This window comes from Rhincodon typus, unplaced genomic scaffold (genome assembly GCF_021869965.1).
Source record: "Rhincodon typus isolate 14 unplaced genomic scaffold, sRhiTyp1.1 hic_rhity00002858, whole genome shotgun sequence".
NCBI classification, from domain to species: domain Eukaryota; kingdom Metazoa; phylum Chordata; class Chondrichthyes; order Orectolobiformes; family Rhincodontidae; genus Rhincodon; species Rhincodon typus.
The window spans coordinates 3,723-24,515 of record NW_025968496.1 but is presented as its reverse complement, the minus strand read 5'-3'; the positions used below and the strand labels follow the sequence as shown (position 1 = coordinate 24,515).

Here is a 20,793-nt window from a genome sequence, read left to right as displayed (position 1 = left end):
TTTTTTTAATTTTGACTAAATTCACATTATTGCAGGGTCTCTCACCTTGCCATCCTTGTCCTTCTTCCTTACTGGAACATGCCAGTCTTGAACTCTCCTTAGCAGGTCTTTAAACAGTTCCCCATGTTAAATGATAACAGCTCCTCCCAATTAACATGCCCTAGGTCCTGCCTAATACTGACGTAATTTGCCCTCCCCCAATTTAGTACCTTCTCGCAGTTCTGACTTATCCTTGTTCATAACTATCTTGAAACTTAAGGAATTGTGATCACTGTTTCCAAAATCCTCTCCCACTAAAAGGTTGGTCACCTAGCCAGGCTCATCAGCCAATACAAGGTTCAGTATGGTCCTCCTCAAGATGGACTATCCACATTGTTTCAAGAAACCCTCTTGGATGCACTCGAGTTTTGCCCCATCTAAGTGTCTTGCTATAAGGGGGCTCCAGTCAACCACTATGACAACTATTTTTATTGCATTTTTCTGTAATCTGCCTATATATTGAGGAACAAATATCTCGGTGGCTGTTGGGGTGCCTACAGGATTATACTATCAATCAGAGTGATTGCACGCATCTTATTTTTGGACTCTACCCATATTGCCTCAGTGGATGAGGCCTCCAACATGTCTTCTGAGTGCAAGAGTAATATTCTCCCTAATTAGTAATGCAAATCCTCCACCTCTTTTCCCTTCCTCTCTATCTTGTCTAAAACAATGAAACCCTGGAACATTGAGTAGCCAGTCCTGTCTCCTGTCCCCCTCTCAACCAAGTCTTTGTAATGGCCACAATGTAATAGGCCATCAAAATGAATACCAAAAAAAAGATGGCCCAGCAAACCACTTAGCTCAGGTGCAGTTTGGGATAGACAACAAATGTTGACCTTGTGAACATCCACGTAAAATGAAATAATGAAAGAAAAAAAAAGTAAGTAGCAAGACTCACTAGGAAAGTTCACACATGAAAATTTTGACCACGGCCACTGGTGTGCATAGAGAAGTCAAAGAAAATAGCCATCTGATGTGCAAACATTTGATAATGTTATAAAGGCTCAAAATGAAATTACAGAATCTGAGGAGTGACAATGTCCAGCTAGTATCCAATGTCATATTTTGCTGAGATCGTGTAACATGACTTAATTCTAATTATTCTGAATTAATTTGGTGGAATAGAAAATTGCAGATTCATGGAAGATTCATGGTTTTTTGAAGAGAAATTGTATGAAAGTGTGCCTGCCCATCTAAATCCAATCAAGAATCTACACTTGACGCTTCTCAAAAGCATTTCAGTACATTTCTACCGAAAACATCTAGTTTCAAAACTAAAAATTATACTGCCTAGATTATTTAAAAACTGCAAACACCCCACATTCAAAAATATTTCTCTCGAGAGAAATTCCTGCTGCAGCTACAGTTGGTGCCTGACACTGCAAATAGAGTTTAAATGCAAGGACCATTGGCAACTGGATGTTACAGATTCATCAACACAAATTAATTAGCAATTTCCTATTCAAGAATTGTTCTTGCATCAGATAGTGTACTTCAAGTGCATAAATATAAATGATATTAAATACCCTCAACATCACAATGGATATGTCAGCTTTACAGTCTCACTGAAAGAAAAAGTTAGATTTTGGATCCTGCTTGCGCACCAAATAATTGGGAGCTTTTCCATACCTCATTTTCAAAAGACTCTTCGGTTAACAAAAGGTATTCGAATAAGTAAATTATTCTGGATTTTTGAGTTTTGAACCAATTGTTATATGGGTTATATGCGCCTCTGAAGGGTTTTAATGATTAACTAAGTAGTATTAAATCACCATGGCTGAAGCATCTTAAAACACAGTACCAGAGAGACTTCTTGCAAAGCAATGGTGACTTGTTTACTTTGGGAGAATTTCAGTGCGCAATATAGTGCAGTGCATTAAGCTTTCAGCTAGACGATTCGGCAATTTATTTTGCTTGGGGTAAAATGCTTTTTAGTTTCATCTGGATCATTTGTAGATAGCTGAAGGTGGACATTAAAATTGCTCCTGAGGAAGGGAGGTTGTTTTAGAATGATTAAGAGAAACGTCACCTCAGTGCAGGGAAACGTAACTTTTAACTTGCATTCCAGAGTTGCATGGCTAAAACCCGGGAGTTTTATGCGAAGCTCAGTTGTGTGAAGGCTCCATTTTGAAAACCTGAGCTTTTTCCTGGAATTTAAGATAGTTAAATTAAGCCCTATCGATGTAGAAGCTAATTGTCTCTGATGTGAGTAATGGAGAGGAGTCTTGTTAGGATTGATGAGATTGGAAAATATAAATGTTTTTTCAACATTAAACTTGTGTTACATCAAAAGTTTTACCTTAATTTCTTGTTAAACCCAAATTTGCATTGTGTTTGTACTTCAGTAAAAGACCACTTCATTACCTTTAAAGCCAGATTTCAATCAGGGATCCAACATTTTCAGGAATAAAATCAGCTGGGATCATAAATCAAGGAGCTCCATTTAGTTTAATACATGACTACTTTGCCATCCCAAGGAAAATTCAGACAGGTGTTTAGAGTTCATCAATATATTTCAAAACAATACAAGTCAATGTAAGCAATAACCAAATCAAAACAAAGACATCACAACTAAACAGTAAAGTGGTGGCTTCCATAGTTCAAGGCCCAGGCAGTGAATGGGAGGCTTCAAGGTAACAAAAAGTTGCATCTTGTTCTCCTATCGCAATCACAGTTGTTACCTGCCACAAATGCGCACACTAAAACATTAGAATAGACATGATGAGAATACATAAATCTCTCCTGGTCAGTTAACTTGTCCTAAGTTTCAGAGTCAGATGACTGTCGGCTTTAGCACCAGTTCCTTGTTCACAATCCAAAATGTCATTCCATGGCTATGGAACTGTTGTTGCATTTCAGATAATGATTTTACCTACAATTTTGTCAGTATGTTCTGGCAATCAAACTAGTCTCTATTCAAGGGGCAGAAGCACAGAATTATTATGTAGTCAATTGGCCCTTGTGCCTGCACTGGTTCATCTTGTGCCAGTCTTCTGCCTTTTCCTCATATCCCTAAACATCATTTCTATCCAGCACATTTTTAGGCACTATTCTCCATCCCCTAGCTATTTGCTTTGTGAAAAAGAAATTCTCACATACTCTTGCTTCATCAGCACTTACAATCTTTACTCTCAATCTTTTCTTTTGAACAAACAGTTTCTCCCCGTCTACCCTGTCCAGCCAGACAGAAAACCTCTTATCAAATCCCCTCTCAGCCAAGGAAAACAGTCCCAACTTTTTCTGATGTTTCTCATTCTTGGATCATTCTAAATTGCTTCTGCATTCTTCCTAATGGTTTCACCAACATTATTTGTTCATCCAGCATTTCAAGGAAAAAAAATCCACTATTCACAAAATGGTCTCTTTTAAAAAGGAGAATATTCAACTGTATTTTCAGTGACTGCATATGAAGATTTGAGAAACGCAATAAGGCTCCAAACAAAAACATTTGGTGATTTATTCCTTACCTACTGCAAACATGGTCTATAAGTAGAGACATCGAGTCCAGGTTGCCATCTAGTTTAGTATTGTGATACAGGCACCGATCCCTTTGCAGTTCCACTGCTTGGCGCAGTAGTGTCTGTAAGCGTCGTGGAGGTAGCATCACTGATGGGGGTAGGTACACTAGCAAAATAAGTCAAAATAAACAATTTCACAAAAAAATCCATTTGATCTGTTCAAACATCAGCCGATGCTGTTGTACAACTAATTTTATATGTCTGGATTTTTTTTTGTCATTCATAGGATGTGGGCACCACTGGCTAGGCCAGAATTTATTGCCCATACACAAGTGCTCAGAAGGCAATTAAGAGTCCACCACATCGCTGTGGGTCTGGAGTCACATGTACAGATAAGGACAGATAAGGATTGCAGTTTCCTTCCCTAAAGGACGTTGTCCAAAAAAACCCATCTGGTTCACCAATCAACAATGGATTCATGGTAACCATTCCACTTAATTCCAGATTTTTAAGTACAGAACAACTGGAAGCAGTACAAGACAATTCATGCCCTTCCAGCATCCTTTGCCATTCAATACAATCATTGGGATGCCTACATGACGACAATGCTGGGAACCATGCATTCTCAATAAGTGCGCATGCATAGGCACCTGCAGCTGCCAGCATCAGCGAACACTGGCCTATATGATCAATAATTTCCTTGCTTATTTTGTATCCCCCCCTTCTCTTACAATCTTCGTTTCTACAATGTTTTAGTTAGCAGCAACTACTATCCCCTGAAACATTGGCCACTGCTTTTCAACTGTCCTACCTTTTAGATTTCCTGCCCATCCACGAGAGCCAGATTTGTCTTCATGCCAACGTAACAACTTTGTTTAACTCCAAAACCCAAGCGTGGGACCCTAGTTTCTAAAACCGAACCTAGTTCCTGCAAATTGAAGTTGAAGTTCGAGCATGCTTGGTCACCCTTCCCTCAAGGATTGTTTTTCCTACCACGAAATGGATTATTTAATCCCACCTCATTCCACAATACCAAGTCCAGAATAGCCTGCTCTCTGGTTGGATTCTCAACATATTTCTCCGAAAAACAAATCACAAATACATTCAATGAATTTTCCTCTCGAGGCTATTGTTGCCAATTTGATGAATCCAGTCTACATTTATATTAAAATCACCCATGATTATTGCTGTTTCTTTCTGACAAGGTCCTGCATTTCCTGGCCTATACTGCATCCAACTGCAGGTCTACGTAGAGATTGGTAAAATTGAGGGACATGGATAAGGTGAAGGGACAAGGTCTTTTTCTCAGGGTAGGGGAGTCCAAAACTAGAGGGCATAGGTTTAAGGTGAGAGGGGAAATATTTGAAAGGGACGTAAGGAGCAACTTTTTCCACAGAGTGTGGTGCATGTACGCAGTGAGCTGCCATAGGAAGTGGTGGAGACTGGTGTAATTACAACATTTAAAAGGCATCTGGATGGGTACATGAATAGAAAGGGTTTAAGAGGGATATGGGCCAAATGCTGGTGGAGGGGACTGGATTAATTTAGAATTCTGGTCAGCAGAGCCAAGTTGAAATGAAGGGTCTGTTTTGTGCTGTACAATTCTATGACTCTACTGTTTGAGAAATTGTAGATTGCAACCATCAGGGTCTTCTTTCCTTTGCTATAGCTTATTTCTACCCAGGCTGATTTTATGTCGAGACCTTCAGTACTGATATCATTTCTCATTACAATACCGATCTCTTCCTTTACTAACATAACTACACCTATTTTCCTTACTTCCTGCCTGCCTATCCTTCCATAAGGCCATAAGGAATAGGTACGGGGTAGGCCATTCACCCCTTCAAGACTGCTGCACCACTGAATAGAATCATGGCTGATCAGACATTCCTCACAGCCATCTTCCTGCCTTTTCACAGGAACCCTTGATTTCTCCTACTGATCAAGAATCTCTCAGCCTTAAATATACACAAGGACTTTGCCCCACAGTTCTGTGGGCAAGGGGCTCCAAAGACAACTGAGAAGAGATTCCTCATTTCAGTCTTAAATTGGCATCCCTTTATTCAGGGATTACGCCCTCTGATTCTAGACTTGATCACATTTAACTTTTGCTCATTAGACAATCCCTCCATACCTGCGATCCTCCTAGAGAACCTCCTCTGAAATGCCTCCAATGCAATAATTCCTTAAATAAAAGGGACCACTCCCAGTAATCTTTAGTTCTCTTCCAAAACGAACTTCACATTTTCCCACCTGATGCTCTGTAAACCGCGTATCCTTCTCACAACTTGCCTATCCACCTATTTTCCCGTCATTTGAGAGTGTGACTGCAGTATACTCACTTCCTTCTTCCAAGTCATTAATATATACATTGTAAATAGTTGCAATGCCAATACTGATCCCTGTGGAACGTCATTGGTTACAGGTTGCCAACCTGAAAAAGACCCTCTTAATCCCACCTGGTGATTCCCACTACTGGTGACAATGTTCTATGAATTCTGGCCACTTCTCCTCACACCAACCTTTGTGCCACACTTTAATCTTACTATGTACCATTAGCTCTTGCCTCAGGTAATCCAGAGATTACCACCTTTTTGGTTCTGTTTTTACATTTAGCTCTAAAAACCACCCATATTGCCTTAGCAGAACCTCTTTCTGCCTACATCGTTAGTAGCTAGGTGGACCTTAACAACAGGGTGCTTCCTAACCAAGTTCCTCTGCAGCTCAATTGTCACCAGGCAGGCAACACAGCCTTCAGAACTCTGGATCCTGACCAGAGAACAGCATCCACTCACTGACAGTACAACACCCTATTACAACCATATTTTTCTCTTTTCTCCTCCTCCTTCAATGGTTTCCTGCACCACAGTGCTATGCTCATCTTCCCTACAGTCACACCTCTTACCTGGAGAGCAAGAATGTCAAACTTGCTGAGTTTCCTGTCATACTACCTCCTGGATCCTTCTAACTGCATCGATCACAACTTCCGTCCCTGTCCACTGACTGAATTTAAGGTAGTTGATCCGAGTGCGACTGTCTCCTAAATACAGCATCCATGTAACTCTGCCCATACCTGTTGTGTTACTGTATTCAAAGGTCAAACTCCAGCTCATCAATTCTGAGCCAGAGTTAATCAAGCAACCAACACTTGCTACAGATGTAGTCTCGATGAACCACAATGGGGTCCACCAACTCCCACAACTTGCAGGTTCAACACGTTACCTGGCCCACATCACCGCTATATTTACTTAAGTTTTTAAATTTTCCATTAGTTGTCTTTTTTTAATCTGTAAACTATTTATTCTGTGTACATTTTATCTGAAAGCAATTTATAATATTCAGATTATCAGCTATTACCAACAAATGAATTTACGGTTTTCCTGTGATGTCACTGTTTTCTGCTGGGCCCCAATCTATCCTGTTTACAAACAATGAACCAAAAGTAGTAAAAAACACCTTTTCCCCTCTGCACCAAATTCCCCTGGGTCCTCCAAATTCCCAGAAACAGACATGCAGACTGTGCCTCACTCTGGATGTGCTCTCCTAGCTACTCATGCAAAGCATACTCTGATGTTGATCGGCAGAGAATAGTACTGAGCAAATCAGACTTGGTGTTGAAGCTTTTGATCTTAAACTTCAAATGGAGTTACAATTTATACTATATAAAAATTACATGTATTTTGAAGTGGGTTGTGCTTTGAGGAGAGGCAATGTGGGCACAAAAGCTTGGAGATACAGCGACAAGGAGGGCCCAGGAGTCTTCCCCTTTGTCCTTCTCCCACACTACCCCAGACACTTCCTGCTTCTTAATGCAGTTTCCCTCAGTCCTGATCTTCCCCACCCCCGTTTGGAGAAGCAACTAAAAAGTGCCACATTGCAAGCATGTTCTAGTATTGGCACATTCAGCCTTTTTAGTGCAGAGAACAAAGGTTTTGAACTCGCAGACATCTGATGACTTTAGCCTATCTTGTTCACAGTCAGAGGTTAAGAGAATTTGTTTTGATTAGAAGGTTGAGCAACTTTGGAACCCTGCCTCAGAAAGCAGTGGAATCAAGGTCATTGAATACTCTCAAGGCAGAAATAGAACAACTCCACCGTCTAACAAAGAACCCAAGTTTATTTGGGGGTATGCAGAAATGTGGAACCTGGAACACAAAGCCTAACCTTATTAAATGACAAAGTGGGGTGAATGGGCTGAATGGTCGACTACTGCAGCACACAGGCCCTATTCAAGGTGCAATTTGAAATAAAAGCACTTCCCATTCTTTGAAATTAAAATGGGCACAGGCCTGATCTATTCAGCATTGCCAGGCATATCAGGAGCATATCTGCAATGATTATAAATGAAATTTGTAAATTGACTGATCAACTGGCTTTCCTCATTGGCAGAATTTTTAAAGCATTGAAAAGTTACGTAATCATGCCCTAAGACAACTCTCCCACCAGAAAAAGTCAATTTGATTCACTTCATATAAATATCAAAAAATGAGTGAAGGCACTATAAACTGCAAAGGCTATGAACCCGGACAATAATAAAGCAACAGCTCTGAAGATGTGCATTCCAAAGCTTGCGGCTCCCGAAGCCAAGCTATTCCTAAACAGCTATAACACTAGCATTGGAAAATAGCCCAGGTATGCCCTGTACACACAAAGCAGGACAAATCCAACTCAGCCAATTTCTTGCCCCATCTGTCGACTCTTGATCATCAGTAAAGTGATGGAAGATGTCATCAACAGTACAATCAAGCAGCACCTGCTCAGCGACGCCCAGTTTGGGTTCCGCCAGGGCCACTCAGCTCCTGACCTCATTACAGCCTTGGTTCAAACATGCACAAAAGAGCTGAATTCCAGAGGTAAAGTGAGAGTACTGCCCTTGACATCAAGGCTGCATTTGACTGTGTGTGATATCAAGGAGCTCTAGCAAAAAAGTGTAGTGAATTGTAATCAGGGAAAAAAACTCTGCTGGTTGGAGTCATACTGGCACATAGGGAGATGGCCCTGGTTGCTACAGGTCACTGACCTCAGCCCTATGACATTTGCAGAGTTCGCCAGGGTAGTGTCCTAGGACCAAACATCTTGAGCTGCTTCAAACAACTTTCCCTCCATCATAAGGTCAGAAATGGAGACACTCATTGTTCAACCAATGTTCATGCACCATTTGCAACTTCTCAGATATTGAAGTAGTCCATGCTGAAAGTCAGCAAAACTTGGACAATATCCAGATTTGGCCTGACAAGTAGCAAGTAGCATTCGTGCCACAAAAGTCAAGCAATGAACATCAAGAGAATCAAACCATTGTCCCTTGACATTCAGTGGCATTACCATCGCTGAATCCCACACTATCATCCTGGGGGTTACAACTGTTCAGAAACTTAACAGGGCTCCATTTCCTTTGAAACGAAGTCCAACATTCCAGTTCCATTCACTATTATCCCCTAAAACTTGGATGCTAGCATTTTTGTGGTTCATACACTAGGGCCCCCAAATCATCTGTCTTTCCCTATTTAAATAATATGTAGGTTCCTCTATTCCTCTTACTCAAATGAGTAACATCACATTTTCTCATATCATATTGCATCTGCCAGGTTCAGGAGACTTGCAGTAACACTTTCTGCTCCCAAAGCCATAAGATTAGTCTCCTGCTCCTATGTGGTCCATCAAGTCAGCTCCACCATTAAATGAGATAGTGGCTGATCTATAATCCTAAAGTCCACTTTCTTACCTTATTCCCATAACCTTCATACTGTGATTTTATGCTTAAAAAGTCAGTATCACAGTTTGAATATACTTAACTGTCCAGGCTCACTGGCCTCTGCAGTAAAGAATTCCACAGATTTGACTATCTCTTCCAAGAAGAAAGCATCTCACCTTAAATCCTAAAAGGGCGAGACTTAACTCTGCTTGCACTTGCTTATTCTGGTCTCTCCCACAAAGGGCAAAGACCGTCAATAAGTACAAGCCCAATCTACTCAATCTCTCTTCATGCAAGAATCCCTCTACACCCAGAATCAAACAACTTTCTCTGGACTGCCTTATCTATGTTTTCATAACTAGGTACCAAAACTGTTCATAGCATTCCAGGTATGATCTGACTGGTGCCTTGTATAGTTTTAGCAAGACATCCTTATTGTTATAATCCATTCCCTTTAAAATAAAGGATAACATCCATTTTAGTTTCTACTACCTGATGAACCGGAATGCTCAGGTAGCCTGTCCAAGGCACAAATCAGGTGTGACGAAATGCACTCATCCAGGCAAGTGGAGTGTAACTCCAACAACACTCAAGAAACTTGACACTATTCAAGATAGATCAGCCCACTTGATTAACACCACATTCATAAACATTCACTCCCTCCAACACCAACATTCAGCATCAGAGTATACCATTTACAATATGGACCGCAGAAACTCACCAATGCTCCTTAGACAGCACTTCCAAACCCATGAATAACATCTTAAATAAGGGCAACAGGTACATTAGAATGCCATCTCCAAGTTGCTCTCCAAGGCACTAACGATACTTAGTTGGAAATATATCCTTGCTCCTTCGGTGTCGCTGAGTCGAAATCCTGAAGCTCCCTTTCGAACAGCATTGTGGGTGTGCCTATACCAAATGAACTGCAGTGGTTCAAACTCACCACCACCTTCTCAAACGCAACAAGGGATAGGCAATAAATGCTAGTCCAGCCAGTAAAGCCCATAACCACGAATAAAAATCCGGTCACATTACCTTTAATTGTTTGTATGGTTGCAATGATGACATCACGTGGCTGCAATGTCCAAGTAATCCATAGCACAATCTACTAGAATATCAATATCTCACAGCACAGTGAGCTAAGCAGTCAATTAACACAATGCCATTATAGTTATTATTTTGTAGCCACTGTTCAAACCTAAACCTAATTTATCTAATAATCTAGAATTTATCAATTTGTTTCAACATTGTTCTATTGCTTTCATGAAAAGAATCACTTACTCTGAAGTTTGTCAAGTAATTTTGATCGTGAAGCAGTCCCTTTTCCTTCCCACTCTGCCTTTGCTCTCAGGTCATCTGTATGACTGCACATTAGATACCTGCAGAGATAAGACACAAAAATGAGGTTTTCAGCAGCCATACTGATAGGGTCAAATTTTCTTTGTGAATATGGATGATGAGAAGAACTAGAACAGAGGTAGCATAAAAAGAACTCTTTGGAAATTAAAATTAAATAAGTTCTGCTTTTGGTTTTGTTTTCTCTTTAGTTTGTAGCTTCTTGAGTCCTGTAGGCAAAGAGCCATGACTTAAATGAAATCTCAGAAGCATTTGAAATCATTCACAAGAGAACATTTGTCAATTTCAAACTGAGGCCAGGTATTGACCTGGTTAGGAAGTTGGTTTTGGGACAGGAAAATGTAGGGAAATAACAATCAGGAAACCTAACTGACAGGATGTGACTAACGGTAGCCACCAAGGATCAGTGTTGAGGTATCAATTATTTAGCCTATCTATCAATGCAAATGTTGAACTAGAACCATATTTTCACATTTTTGGATAACACAAAGATATTGCAAGCAACGTACATGGAAGAACAGAATTGCAAAGAGATATTGGTAGCTTAGGTAAATGCGCAAAATGTGGCAAATGGATTTCATGCAGGCAACTGAGAGAACACCTACTTTGGCCTTAAAGTGGCTAGTACAGCGTGAAGAGCTAGAAACAGTAGGGGCTCAAAAAAGGACCTATGAGTCCAGATACATACATTAAAATATCATGAGCAGTACTATGAATACAAAGTCTGTTCAAATATTATGGCGAAGGAAGCTGAAAGAGATGGAAGGATTTGGACAATTGCTACACTTAAATTAGGGACACCATGAAACTAAAAAGAGTTAAAGTTGGCATGTTGTTGTTCATCTACTAGTCATTAAAAGTCAAATGACTGTGTGGAAAGAATGTAAGCCACTAGGCTTTTGTGAGACAAGGAAGGAGTCATGTGGATTTAATCAATTTACAAGCTTCAAAAAGTTGGGGATTTGTCCTGACATTTGCCTAGCAACAGCCTTTGAACTACAGTTGCTGCTTCAGCACATATATTATAGGGGAAGCAATGGTCTAGCAGTATTATTTCTAGACTATTAATCCAGTGACTCAGTTTGGGTCCTGGGTTAGAATTTCACCAAAGCAGATGGTAGAATTTGAGTTGCATAAAAAGAATCTGGAATTAAGAATTCAATGACTATGAAACCATTGCTGTTTGTCAGAAAAGTTCATCTGGTTCACTAACGTCCTTCAGGGAAAGAAATCTGCCATTTCACCCGATTTGGCCTAAATCTGAAACCAGAATCACTGCAACATGGTTGAATCTCAAATGCCCTCAGAAATGGCCCAGCAAGTCACTCAGTCATATCTATTGTTACAAAGTGTTAACAAAGACAGATCGCCTGGCATCAATCTTGGTATCGAACAACAATATCAAAAATAGCCCTGTCAGCCCATTCAAAGTCCTCCTTACTAACATCCGGGGCCTTGTGCCAAAATTGAGAGAGCTGTTTCAAACTAGACAGGCTAAATTCCAACATTGTCTGCAAGATATGATTCCATGGGTATGACTATGTCCCAGACACTCCCATCTCTGATATGCCATGTCCCTCCAGCAATACAGACCCAGATGTGGCAGCTCAGTAGTATACAACTGACAGGGAGTTGCCCTGGGTGTCATCAACATTGACTCATGGCCCCTTGACATCTCATGGCACCAGGTTAAACACAGGCAGGCAAATTAGATTAACCCCGTGATAAAAAAATTAGTTGGAGACACTGGATACTACAAGAACTATGGGACTGACAACATTCCAGCAATAGTACTGAAGACTTGTGCTCTGAAACTTGTCACATGCCTAGCCAAGGTACTCCAGTTCAGTTACAACACTATCTACCTGACAATATGGAAAATTGCCCAGGTCTGTACACTAAGAGCAGGAAGAATCCAAGCCAGCCAATTACTACTGCAGTGTACACTTGAACATCAGTAAAGTGATGGAAGGTGTCTTCAGCAGTGCTATCAAGCAGCACCTCCTCAGCAATAACCTGTTCAGTGAAACTCAGTTTGGATTCTGCTAGGGCCACAACTCCTTACCTCATTACAGCCTTGATTCAAACAGAAAACAGCTGAATTAAGAGTGCATTAAACCAAGTGTGGCATCAAGGAGCTCTAGCAAAATGGGTATCAATGAGAATCAGGGGTCAAACACTCTGCCGGTTGGAGTCATACCTCGCACATAGGAAGATGGCAGTGATTGTTGAAGGTCAGTCATCTCTGGAGTTCCTCAGGGTAGCGTCCTAATCTCAACCATCTTGAGCTGCTTCAATGATCTTCCTCCTCCTTCATAAAGGTCAGAAGTGGGGATGTTTGCCAATAATTATACAAATGTTCAGCATGATTCATAATTCCTCAGATATTGAAGCAGTGTATCCAAAAGCAGCAAGACTTGGGACAGTATCCATTCTTGGGCTGAAAACAAGTAATTTGTGCCAATGACCACCTCTAATAAGGGAGGTGGAATCACCATTCCTTGACATTCCCTCACTGAATCTGTCACTATCAACATCCTGAGGATTACCATTCGGAAGAAAATCAACTGGATTCAGCCTATACAGTGGTTACAAGAGCAGGTCGGAGGCTGGGAATATTGCAAGTAACTAACCTCCTGACTCCCCAAAGCCTGTCCACCATCTACAAGGCACAAGTCAGGACTTTGATGGAGTACTCCCCACATGCTTAGATGGGTGCAGTTCCAACAACACAAGAAGCTTCATATCATCCAGGACAAAGCAGCCTGCTTGACTGGCACATTATCCATAAGCATCCACTCCCTCCACCACAGATGCTCAGAAGCAGTAGTATGTACTATAAGATTCAATACAGAAATTCACCAAAGATCATTAGTTAGCATCTTCCAATCCCACAACCACTTCTGTTTAGAAGGACAAAGGCAGCACGTATGTGGGAATATCACCACTTGCAATATCCCCTCCAAGCTACTCGCCATCCTGACTTGGAAATATATTTCTGTTCCTTCAGTGTCACTGGGTAAAAATCCCGGAATTCCGTCCCTAACAGCATTGTGGGTATTCCTGCAGCATCTGGGCTTCAGCAGTTCAAGGCAGCAGCTCACCAACACGTTCTCAAGGGCAAATTAGGGATGGGCAATAAATACTGCCAGCCAGCCATACCCACGTCCCACAACAGAATTTTTAAAAATCCTAGGTGTCAGTTAAAAGAAAAGAAACATTAAATTAGAACAAGCAGCACAGATCTCAAAATACCTCCTAGGTACAAGTAAAGTTCCAGAAATCAGGATTTTAAATACTTCAACTCTGAAAGCTCAACAGCTACTTGTATTCCAACTTATCAGACTGAATCTCAATACCCACAGGTTGGATTTAAGTATCTCCCATTGATACTATAGCTGCCAGCATGGAGGCTTTGACAACAGGAAATCAACCAGCCAATTAGAACTCCATTTTAATTCTTTGAATTCAGATGCTTGGCCCCACCAGAGCATTTTCCCTGTTGTCTATGATTAGCTTGAGGATTTGTAAAAGCCAACAGAAGATGGCCAGAAAAATTAGGTATATTAGAATGTAAAAAGATACACTACAATGCAATATAAAAACTAACAAACAGTTTCTTAATGTATATAAAAAGGAAGAGAGGCGGCTCCTTGGTGTAGGAAATAGCAAATAATAAAGCAGAACATTTAGAGGCTGAGGAAATATTAAGGGAACCAGGAAATGCAGCAGAGTTCAATAAATACTCTGTCTTCACAGTAGAGGACAGAAATAGCATTTTAAAGCCACTCACTAATGTACTGAACATAAGGATACTTAAGACAAGAGCCCATGGAACTGGTGCAGTATATTAGCATGGATAGAGGACTGGCTAACTAATACAAGATAGATTTGGGATAAGAAGGCATTTTCAAGATGATAACCTGTAACTAATGGAGCACCACAGGGTTCAGTGTTGGGACCACAATTACCTGCAATTCATATCAATGACTTGGCTGACAGAGTAAGTTGTACCATCAAGTTTGTAGATGACAGAAAAATAGGCAGAAGGGCAAGTAGCAAGGATAAAGAGAGTCTGTTAAGGTTTATAAAGCTCCATGGAGTAGACTAAAAGTTGGCAGATGGAATATACTGTGGGAAATTAAGAGGATGTGCACTTTGGCAGGAATAATATCTAGATGTTGAAAGACTACAGAAACCTGCAGGTCCCGAGAGATTTGGGGATCTTCAATCATAGATCACAAAAAAAATGCCACCCAACTTTTCTAATAGCGTTGGATAAGAGGGCAGGCATATTTCAAATGGAATAGAGAATAAAATTGGGGAGGTCTTGCTATAATTATATAAAGCACTAGTTAGACTATATTGTTGCCTTAAGGCATAGTGGCTTTGGAGTCAGCCCACAACAGTTTCAATGGGATGATTCTGGGTATGGAGGGACTTCCTATGAGATGAGATTTAGTAGATAGGCTTGTAATCCTTGGAGTCAAGTAGAATGAGAGATGATGCCACTGAAACATAAGAGATTCTTGGGGTCTTGACAGGATAGAAGGGGAGCGGATATTCCCCTTTTTTATGGGGGGGGCAGTGGTGGTGGTAGTCAGAACACAGGGCATAATCTCAGGATAAGAAGCCACCCATTTAAGACAGTGATAAAGCAGATATTGCACCGCCCCGCACCCCCTAAAGACAGTACTGATTCTGCAGGATCATTTACTGGAGAGACCATCGAGGCTTGGCTGTTAAGTATGTTGTTCAAAGCTGAGATAGGTTCTTTATAAAAATAAAAAAAAAAAAAAAAAGAGAATTCAGGGAAAAAGCGGGAAAGTGGAGCTAAGGATTATCAGATCTCAATCAATGGTGGAGCAGACCATTTACTTAATAGTCACTCATGGGATATGGGCATCACTAGCTGGGTCAGCATTTAATGCCCAATCCTTAAGAAGGTGGTGGTCCATGTGTTGCATATAGACGCATAATGCGGCTGGAGATATAATTCCAGGATTTTGACCCAGCAGTGAAGGAATGGCGACATACTCCCAAATTAGGAAGGTGAGTGGCTTGAAGGGAATTTGTTGGTCATAGGGTTCCCACGTCCTTGTCCTTCTAGATGGAAGCAATTGTAGGTTTAGAAGGCACTGTCTAAGGATCTATGATGAATTTCTCCATTTCATCTCGTAAATAGGAGCAACGACGCATGTCATATGTTGGCGGCAGACATAATGAATGTTCATAGATTTGGGGCCACTGCTTCGTCCTGGACAGTGTCAAGCTTGAGTGTTGTTGTTGCAGTCATCCATGCAAGTGGGGAGTATTCCATCACACTCCTGATGTGTGCTTGTAGATGGAAGACAGGCTTTGGGGATTCATGAGGCAGTTATTCACTGCAGTATTCTCAGCCTCTAAACTGCTCATAGTGACTGTATTTATATGGAGAATCCAGATGAGTTTCAGGTCAATGGTAACGCCCAGTATGTTGGCGGTCGGGCCCAATGGCCTTCTACTCCTACACCCTGTGGGTGTTTTTTTTTATATAAAAACTTAAACCTACATCATTTCTGCAGAATTGTACTGTCATCTCATGATTCTGAATGCTTGAGATTAATGGGACAGTTTCACTCCATACCAGCTTGTTTGGTAACCATATATCGTAAATCACGATACAATCGCAGATGAGGACATGTTCGAGGGAAACTTCCAACAATCCAAAGATGATCTCAGACTCCCAGGCAAGTTTAATAGGTCAAAGTCACCATTAAACACAAGAAGAATGTAAATACTTCAGGGCTAGATAGGATTCCAGTAGAGATTTCAAACTTGGGGAAGCACAGCTCACCCATCAGATCCATCGACTGTTGCTGAAAAACTCCACCATCGCCAATCTTCATAAAAGGAGACAAAGTGGACTGCAGAAACTACTGAGCAATCTCCCTTCTCTCCATTGCTAGGAAGGTCAAATGTCTGAATCCTCAGCAGCCACCCTCTGTCTCTAAAGAAACCCTTCCAGAAAGCCTCTGTGGTCCCCGATCAAACTGTGACACTATTTTCATTGCTCGACAACTCCACACAAGAAAAAACTGCAGGAACACCAACACTTTAAGACCAAGGATTTTAACTTAGTCGACTGGAAAGTGCTATTGAAACCCTGTCAACTTTTGGCTGCTAAGAGAAATTCGTCAACATTCTCCACCTCCGAAGTTTTTGGTGATAGTCCTCATCGATGGAAATGTGACAAAAACTTTGAGGCCATGACTGGAGTGAAGTAGGGATTCATCATCACCCTCACTACCTTTTCTCCATCAACACCATCTTTCATCTTGTCAAAATGAAGCTTCCCAAGGTTGCAGACATGGTCTACAAGATGAATGGAAAATTCTTCAACTTTAACCAGTGGAAATCCAAGAAAACAACACTTACATTGTTTGTGGAACTTCAGCAAGTGATTACAACACCATCTCTGCTCTCTTCTAAGAGAATTGTTAAGCCTTGCTTAACACCTTCATAGGAGTATACCAAAGAATTGGTCTCAGCCTTGATATCAAGATGATTCAAGTCCTTTGCCAACCCACGCCTGGGCAAGTTCCAGTTTATCCAGCCACTAAGAACAAAGAAATCCTCTCAAAAATGGAACAATTTTCCTACCTGAGGAGCCACATCTCATTTAAAGTTGACATCAATGCAGAGATCCAACACTGCATCCAATCTGCCAGTGCCAACTTCAGACACCCACAGATGAAAGTCTTCAATGTCCATGATAACGTGCTGGTACTAAGATCGTTGTATATAAGGCAGTCATCGTTCCAACTCTTCTATATGGCTCAAAAGCTTGGACTATGTATAGACACCATCTCAAGGCCCTGGAGAAGTATCAACAACACAGACAGGTTCTCCGCATCAGCTGGGAAGACAGGCATACTAATATCAGCATCCTTGAAGGAGCCAACAGCACCAGTATCAAGGCCCTGATTATTCAAATCCAACTTCATTGTGCTGGCCACGTGGTTAGAACACTCAAGTTCAAACTCCGAAAGCAAATCTTGACCCAGCTTGAGAAAGGCACTCAAATGAGAAGTTTTTGAAGCACCACCTGAAAGCTTACCTCAAGAAATACAACGATGATACCAATGCCTGGAACACTCCTGTTCAGAATAAACACACTTGGAGGAACCTCATTTCTGAAAGGACAATTCTTTGAGAATACCCATTGGTGATATGAGGTACAAAGGAGCCTGAGAAAGGATCTTTTCTTAGCGATCAAGTCCAAGGACTAATTCCACCTCCCAGAAACATCTGCCAACTGTGGTCGGAGATGCTGCTCTAGGATCAGACTCAGTAATCGCGTGAGGACCCACAGAACCCACAGAACCCATGACCAATGACAAGGAATTTCCCAAGTGGACAATCATACTTGTTAGCGAGTGATCACTGACAACGTTTGTAATGATGTTTGTGTTTAAGAAATTTGAGTTTATTGAACAAACCTGGTGATTATTACTGATCAGAATAAAAGAAATTAAGAGAAACAAAGTTAGTATTTTGGTGATTAAATAAAATATACACCTTTGGTATGCTTGATAACTATTGCACTCCTCCCAATGGGGTAATAACAGATTGAGATATTGTATCATGATTCTCTTTACTAACTCACTCACAAGCACTATGTTTACTATACCACGTTTCCAATCATTTATAAAACCGCGTTTTTGTAGTACATTTCACTCTTACAAGATAAACTAAATTAACATCCCTTCCTAGGCTGCCAACCCATTACCGTTTCTTTACACCTTTCAATTCTTATCAGCCCCATGCTGCAAGCAGTGTTTAGACTTGTTTCTGTATCAAAGGCTACCCCTGAATAAGTGTTAATACTGTAATCTACTCAGAACAATGCCATCCCCGCCATCGTGTCTCCATAACTCAATCAAAACTATGGAAAGATTACGATATTAATTAGCCCTTAATAACCATCTCTTGGGACCTGAAAAGTCCGCAGGACATCAGTTTCCTCCACCAACATGTACCTATTGTTTGCTGCTTTTTATCTCTGAATATTTCCTTATACACTACCTATTTCTAACTTTTACTTAGGACTACCATCTTGTACTAACGCACAGATTTATACCTTTTAAATGCATATTAAACAGGGCCGCTTCCTCTTTAAGAAACTCACTGTCAAAACAGCACTTCCATGAAGCTGCACGAACGAATGCATAAGAGCTATCACAAAGCGGCAACAGTAGATAAAATCTCATGACTCAGCTGTGGGAGATCAGTTTAATATCCTCTATACTTTTATTTAGTACATGTATAATTTCTCACTTATTTAGATCATATAGGTCTGGTGTTTTTATCAACATTACTAACTTTAAAGACAAAACTAACACCTCTTAATTATGCAAGCTCAGACCAGACAGACATTCTAATCCAATCAGGAGTAGCAGCCAGCATTCAGCAAGTGATTAAACTATCTCCTGTTTCCCGAGGAGAGATGTCATGCAAACTTGTTTACAATAGATACAACTATGTGACGCCAAAGTGCTAAAATTTTAATGTATGTAAAAATGGTGTATAAGGGAGGCTACTGAAAAACTGCACTTTGGATTCAATTGCCGCTGAACTATGCTAGTGTTGATGGTCAATAAAGAGGCTGTTTTCACCACTCACCAATCTCAGTCGTTATTGAGCATGATCCCACAAGGTGCAGAAAATAATGAGGTTTCTGCTTGTTATTCAGCAAGTCCATATGCAAAGTACATGGAAGTCAAGTCTTCCATATTTTCTCAGAAATACTGAGCTAGTCTCACCACCAAAAGAAAAACAGAGAATGGATAACACCCATTACAACCAACACAAGTCAGGCCATTTAGATGAAAGCATCAACTAAAAATAATTATTCAGCATACAGGGTTCTTCTTGTAGTGGTCCTACCTCTCACCCAGAAGTTCTGGGATCAAGTCACACCTGCCCAGCTAAATTAAAAATATCTAAAACAAGCATCATTTTCATCACTGAGGAATTTCAAAATCAGCAACACATCAGCCACACCATGTCTGTGAAGGTCATGAAAATGAGGCCAAAGATTAAGTCAAAAATCCAGAATTTTTAATTGCCTTTTAGAAATGATTGAGGTGCCCACCAATAACCATTATTTAGTAGACTGTCACAAATTTTATTAACAGCATTGTTATTTGCTCCAAGCAAAGATAAAGCAATGATTGTAGGGTTCCTCACAGTACTCAACAAGGTGTGAACTAATGCTAAAGTACCAAAAACAGCACAATTTGAGTTTTGAGCAACGTGATTTAACAGGAAAATGGTGGCCTAGGTTTATTATCTCTAGGCTATTCATTCAGACACGCAGGTAATGTTCTGGAGACTCTGGTTCGAATTCAAACGTTCGAACTTGAATTCAATTTAAAAAATCTGGAATTAAGAGTCTCATGATGACCACAAATCCATTGTTGATTATCAGAAAAACCCACCTAGTTCACAATGTCCCCTAGGGAGGGAAACTGCCACCCTTACCTGGTCTGACCTATATGTAACTCTTAACAATTAGGGATGGATAATAAACTTACATCCAGCCAGTGATGCTCACATCCAATGAATCAATAAAAAATGTTCGCAGCTATCAGGAATTGCTTTTCTCTTACCCGCTCAAGATGTGGATTCGCTCAGTGTTGTATTTCAGAGGAGTCAGTTCGCAGCGCAGGACCTGAAGAGCTTCCAGAACTTTGCCGTCTTCCAGATATTCCAGGTACTTCTGCTGCAGAAGCAAGAACTTCATCTTCTAAAGAAAAAGACATTTGGCATTAAGACCAAGAATATCACAACTAATCTGTAAATTTAGATTATATTGAGCTTTGATTTTCATGTTGAGTCATGGCAGAGTTAGATCATATAGCATTTCTCCAGTCTTCTATATCTAATTTTCAGAACTACATGGTTTAACAATTAAAGTCTCAGCCTTCTTCTGAGGACCACAGCATCACAGTTGCCAGATTTTACTTTAATTTCATACGAGTTCAAGAAGCAGCTGAACACAATGGATATCAAAGCCTATGGGATGGACCTCAAGAGTTTTGGTTCAAACATGGACAAAAGAGCTGAACTCCACAGGTTAAGAGAGGGCTACTGTCTTTGACCAAACGTGGCATAAAGGAGGAACCTTAAAACTATATGTGGGCTCCCATGAAAAATGCTGCAAAACCTGGATAGTTTCTTGGCTTGGATTGATGTCAG

The 20,793-nt window shown here is 40.6% G+C and overlaps 1 protein-coding gene across 1 annotated transcript; it reads right to left on the bottom strand.

Annotated features, from left to right (window-relative positions):
- Nucleotides 1–2,636: 2,636 nt before the first annotated feature.
- LOC109925528 (WD repeat-containing protein 26-like) lies at nt 2,637–20,341 on the bottom strand (the record flags this gene model as incomplete). Its single annotated transcript, XM_048593431.1, has 4 exons — nt 2,637–2,741; nt 3,510–3,666; nt 10,477–10,574; nt 20,205–20,341. Coding segments are annotated over 4 exons (414 nt in total), but the record flags the coding sequence as incomplete, so codon positions are not given.
- Between the last annotated feature and the right edge of the window lie 452 nt (nt 20,342–20,793).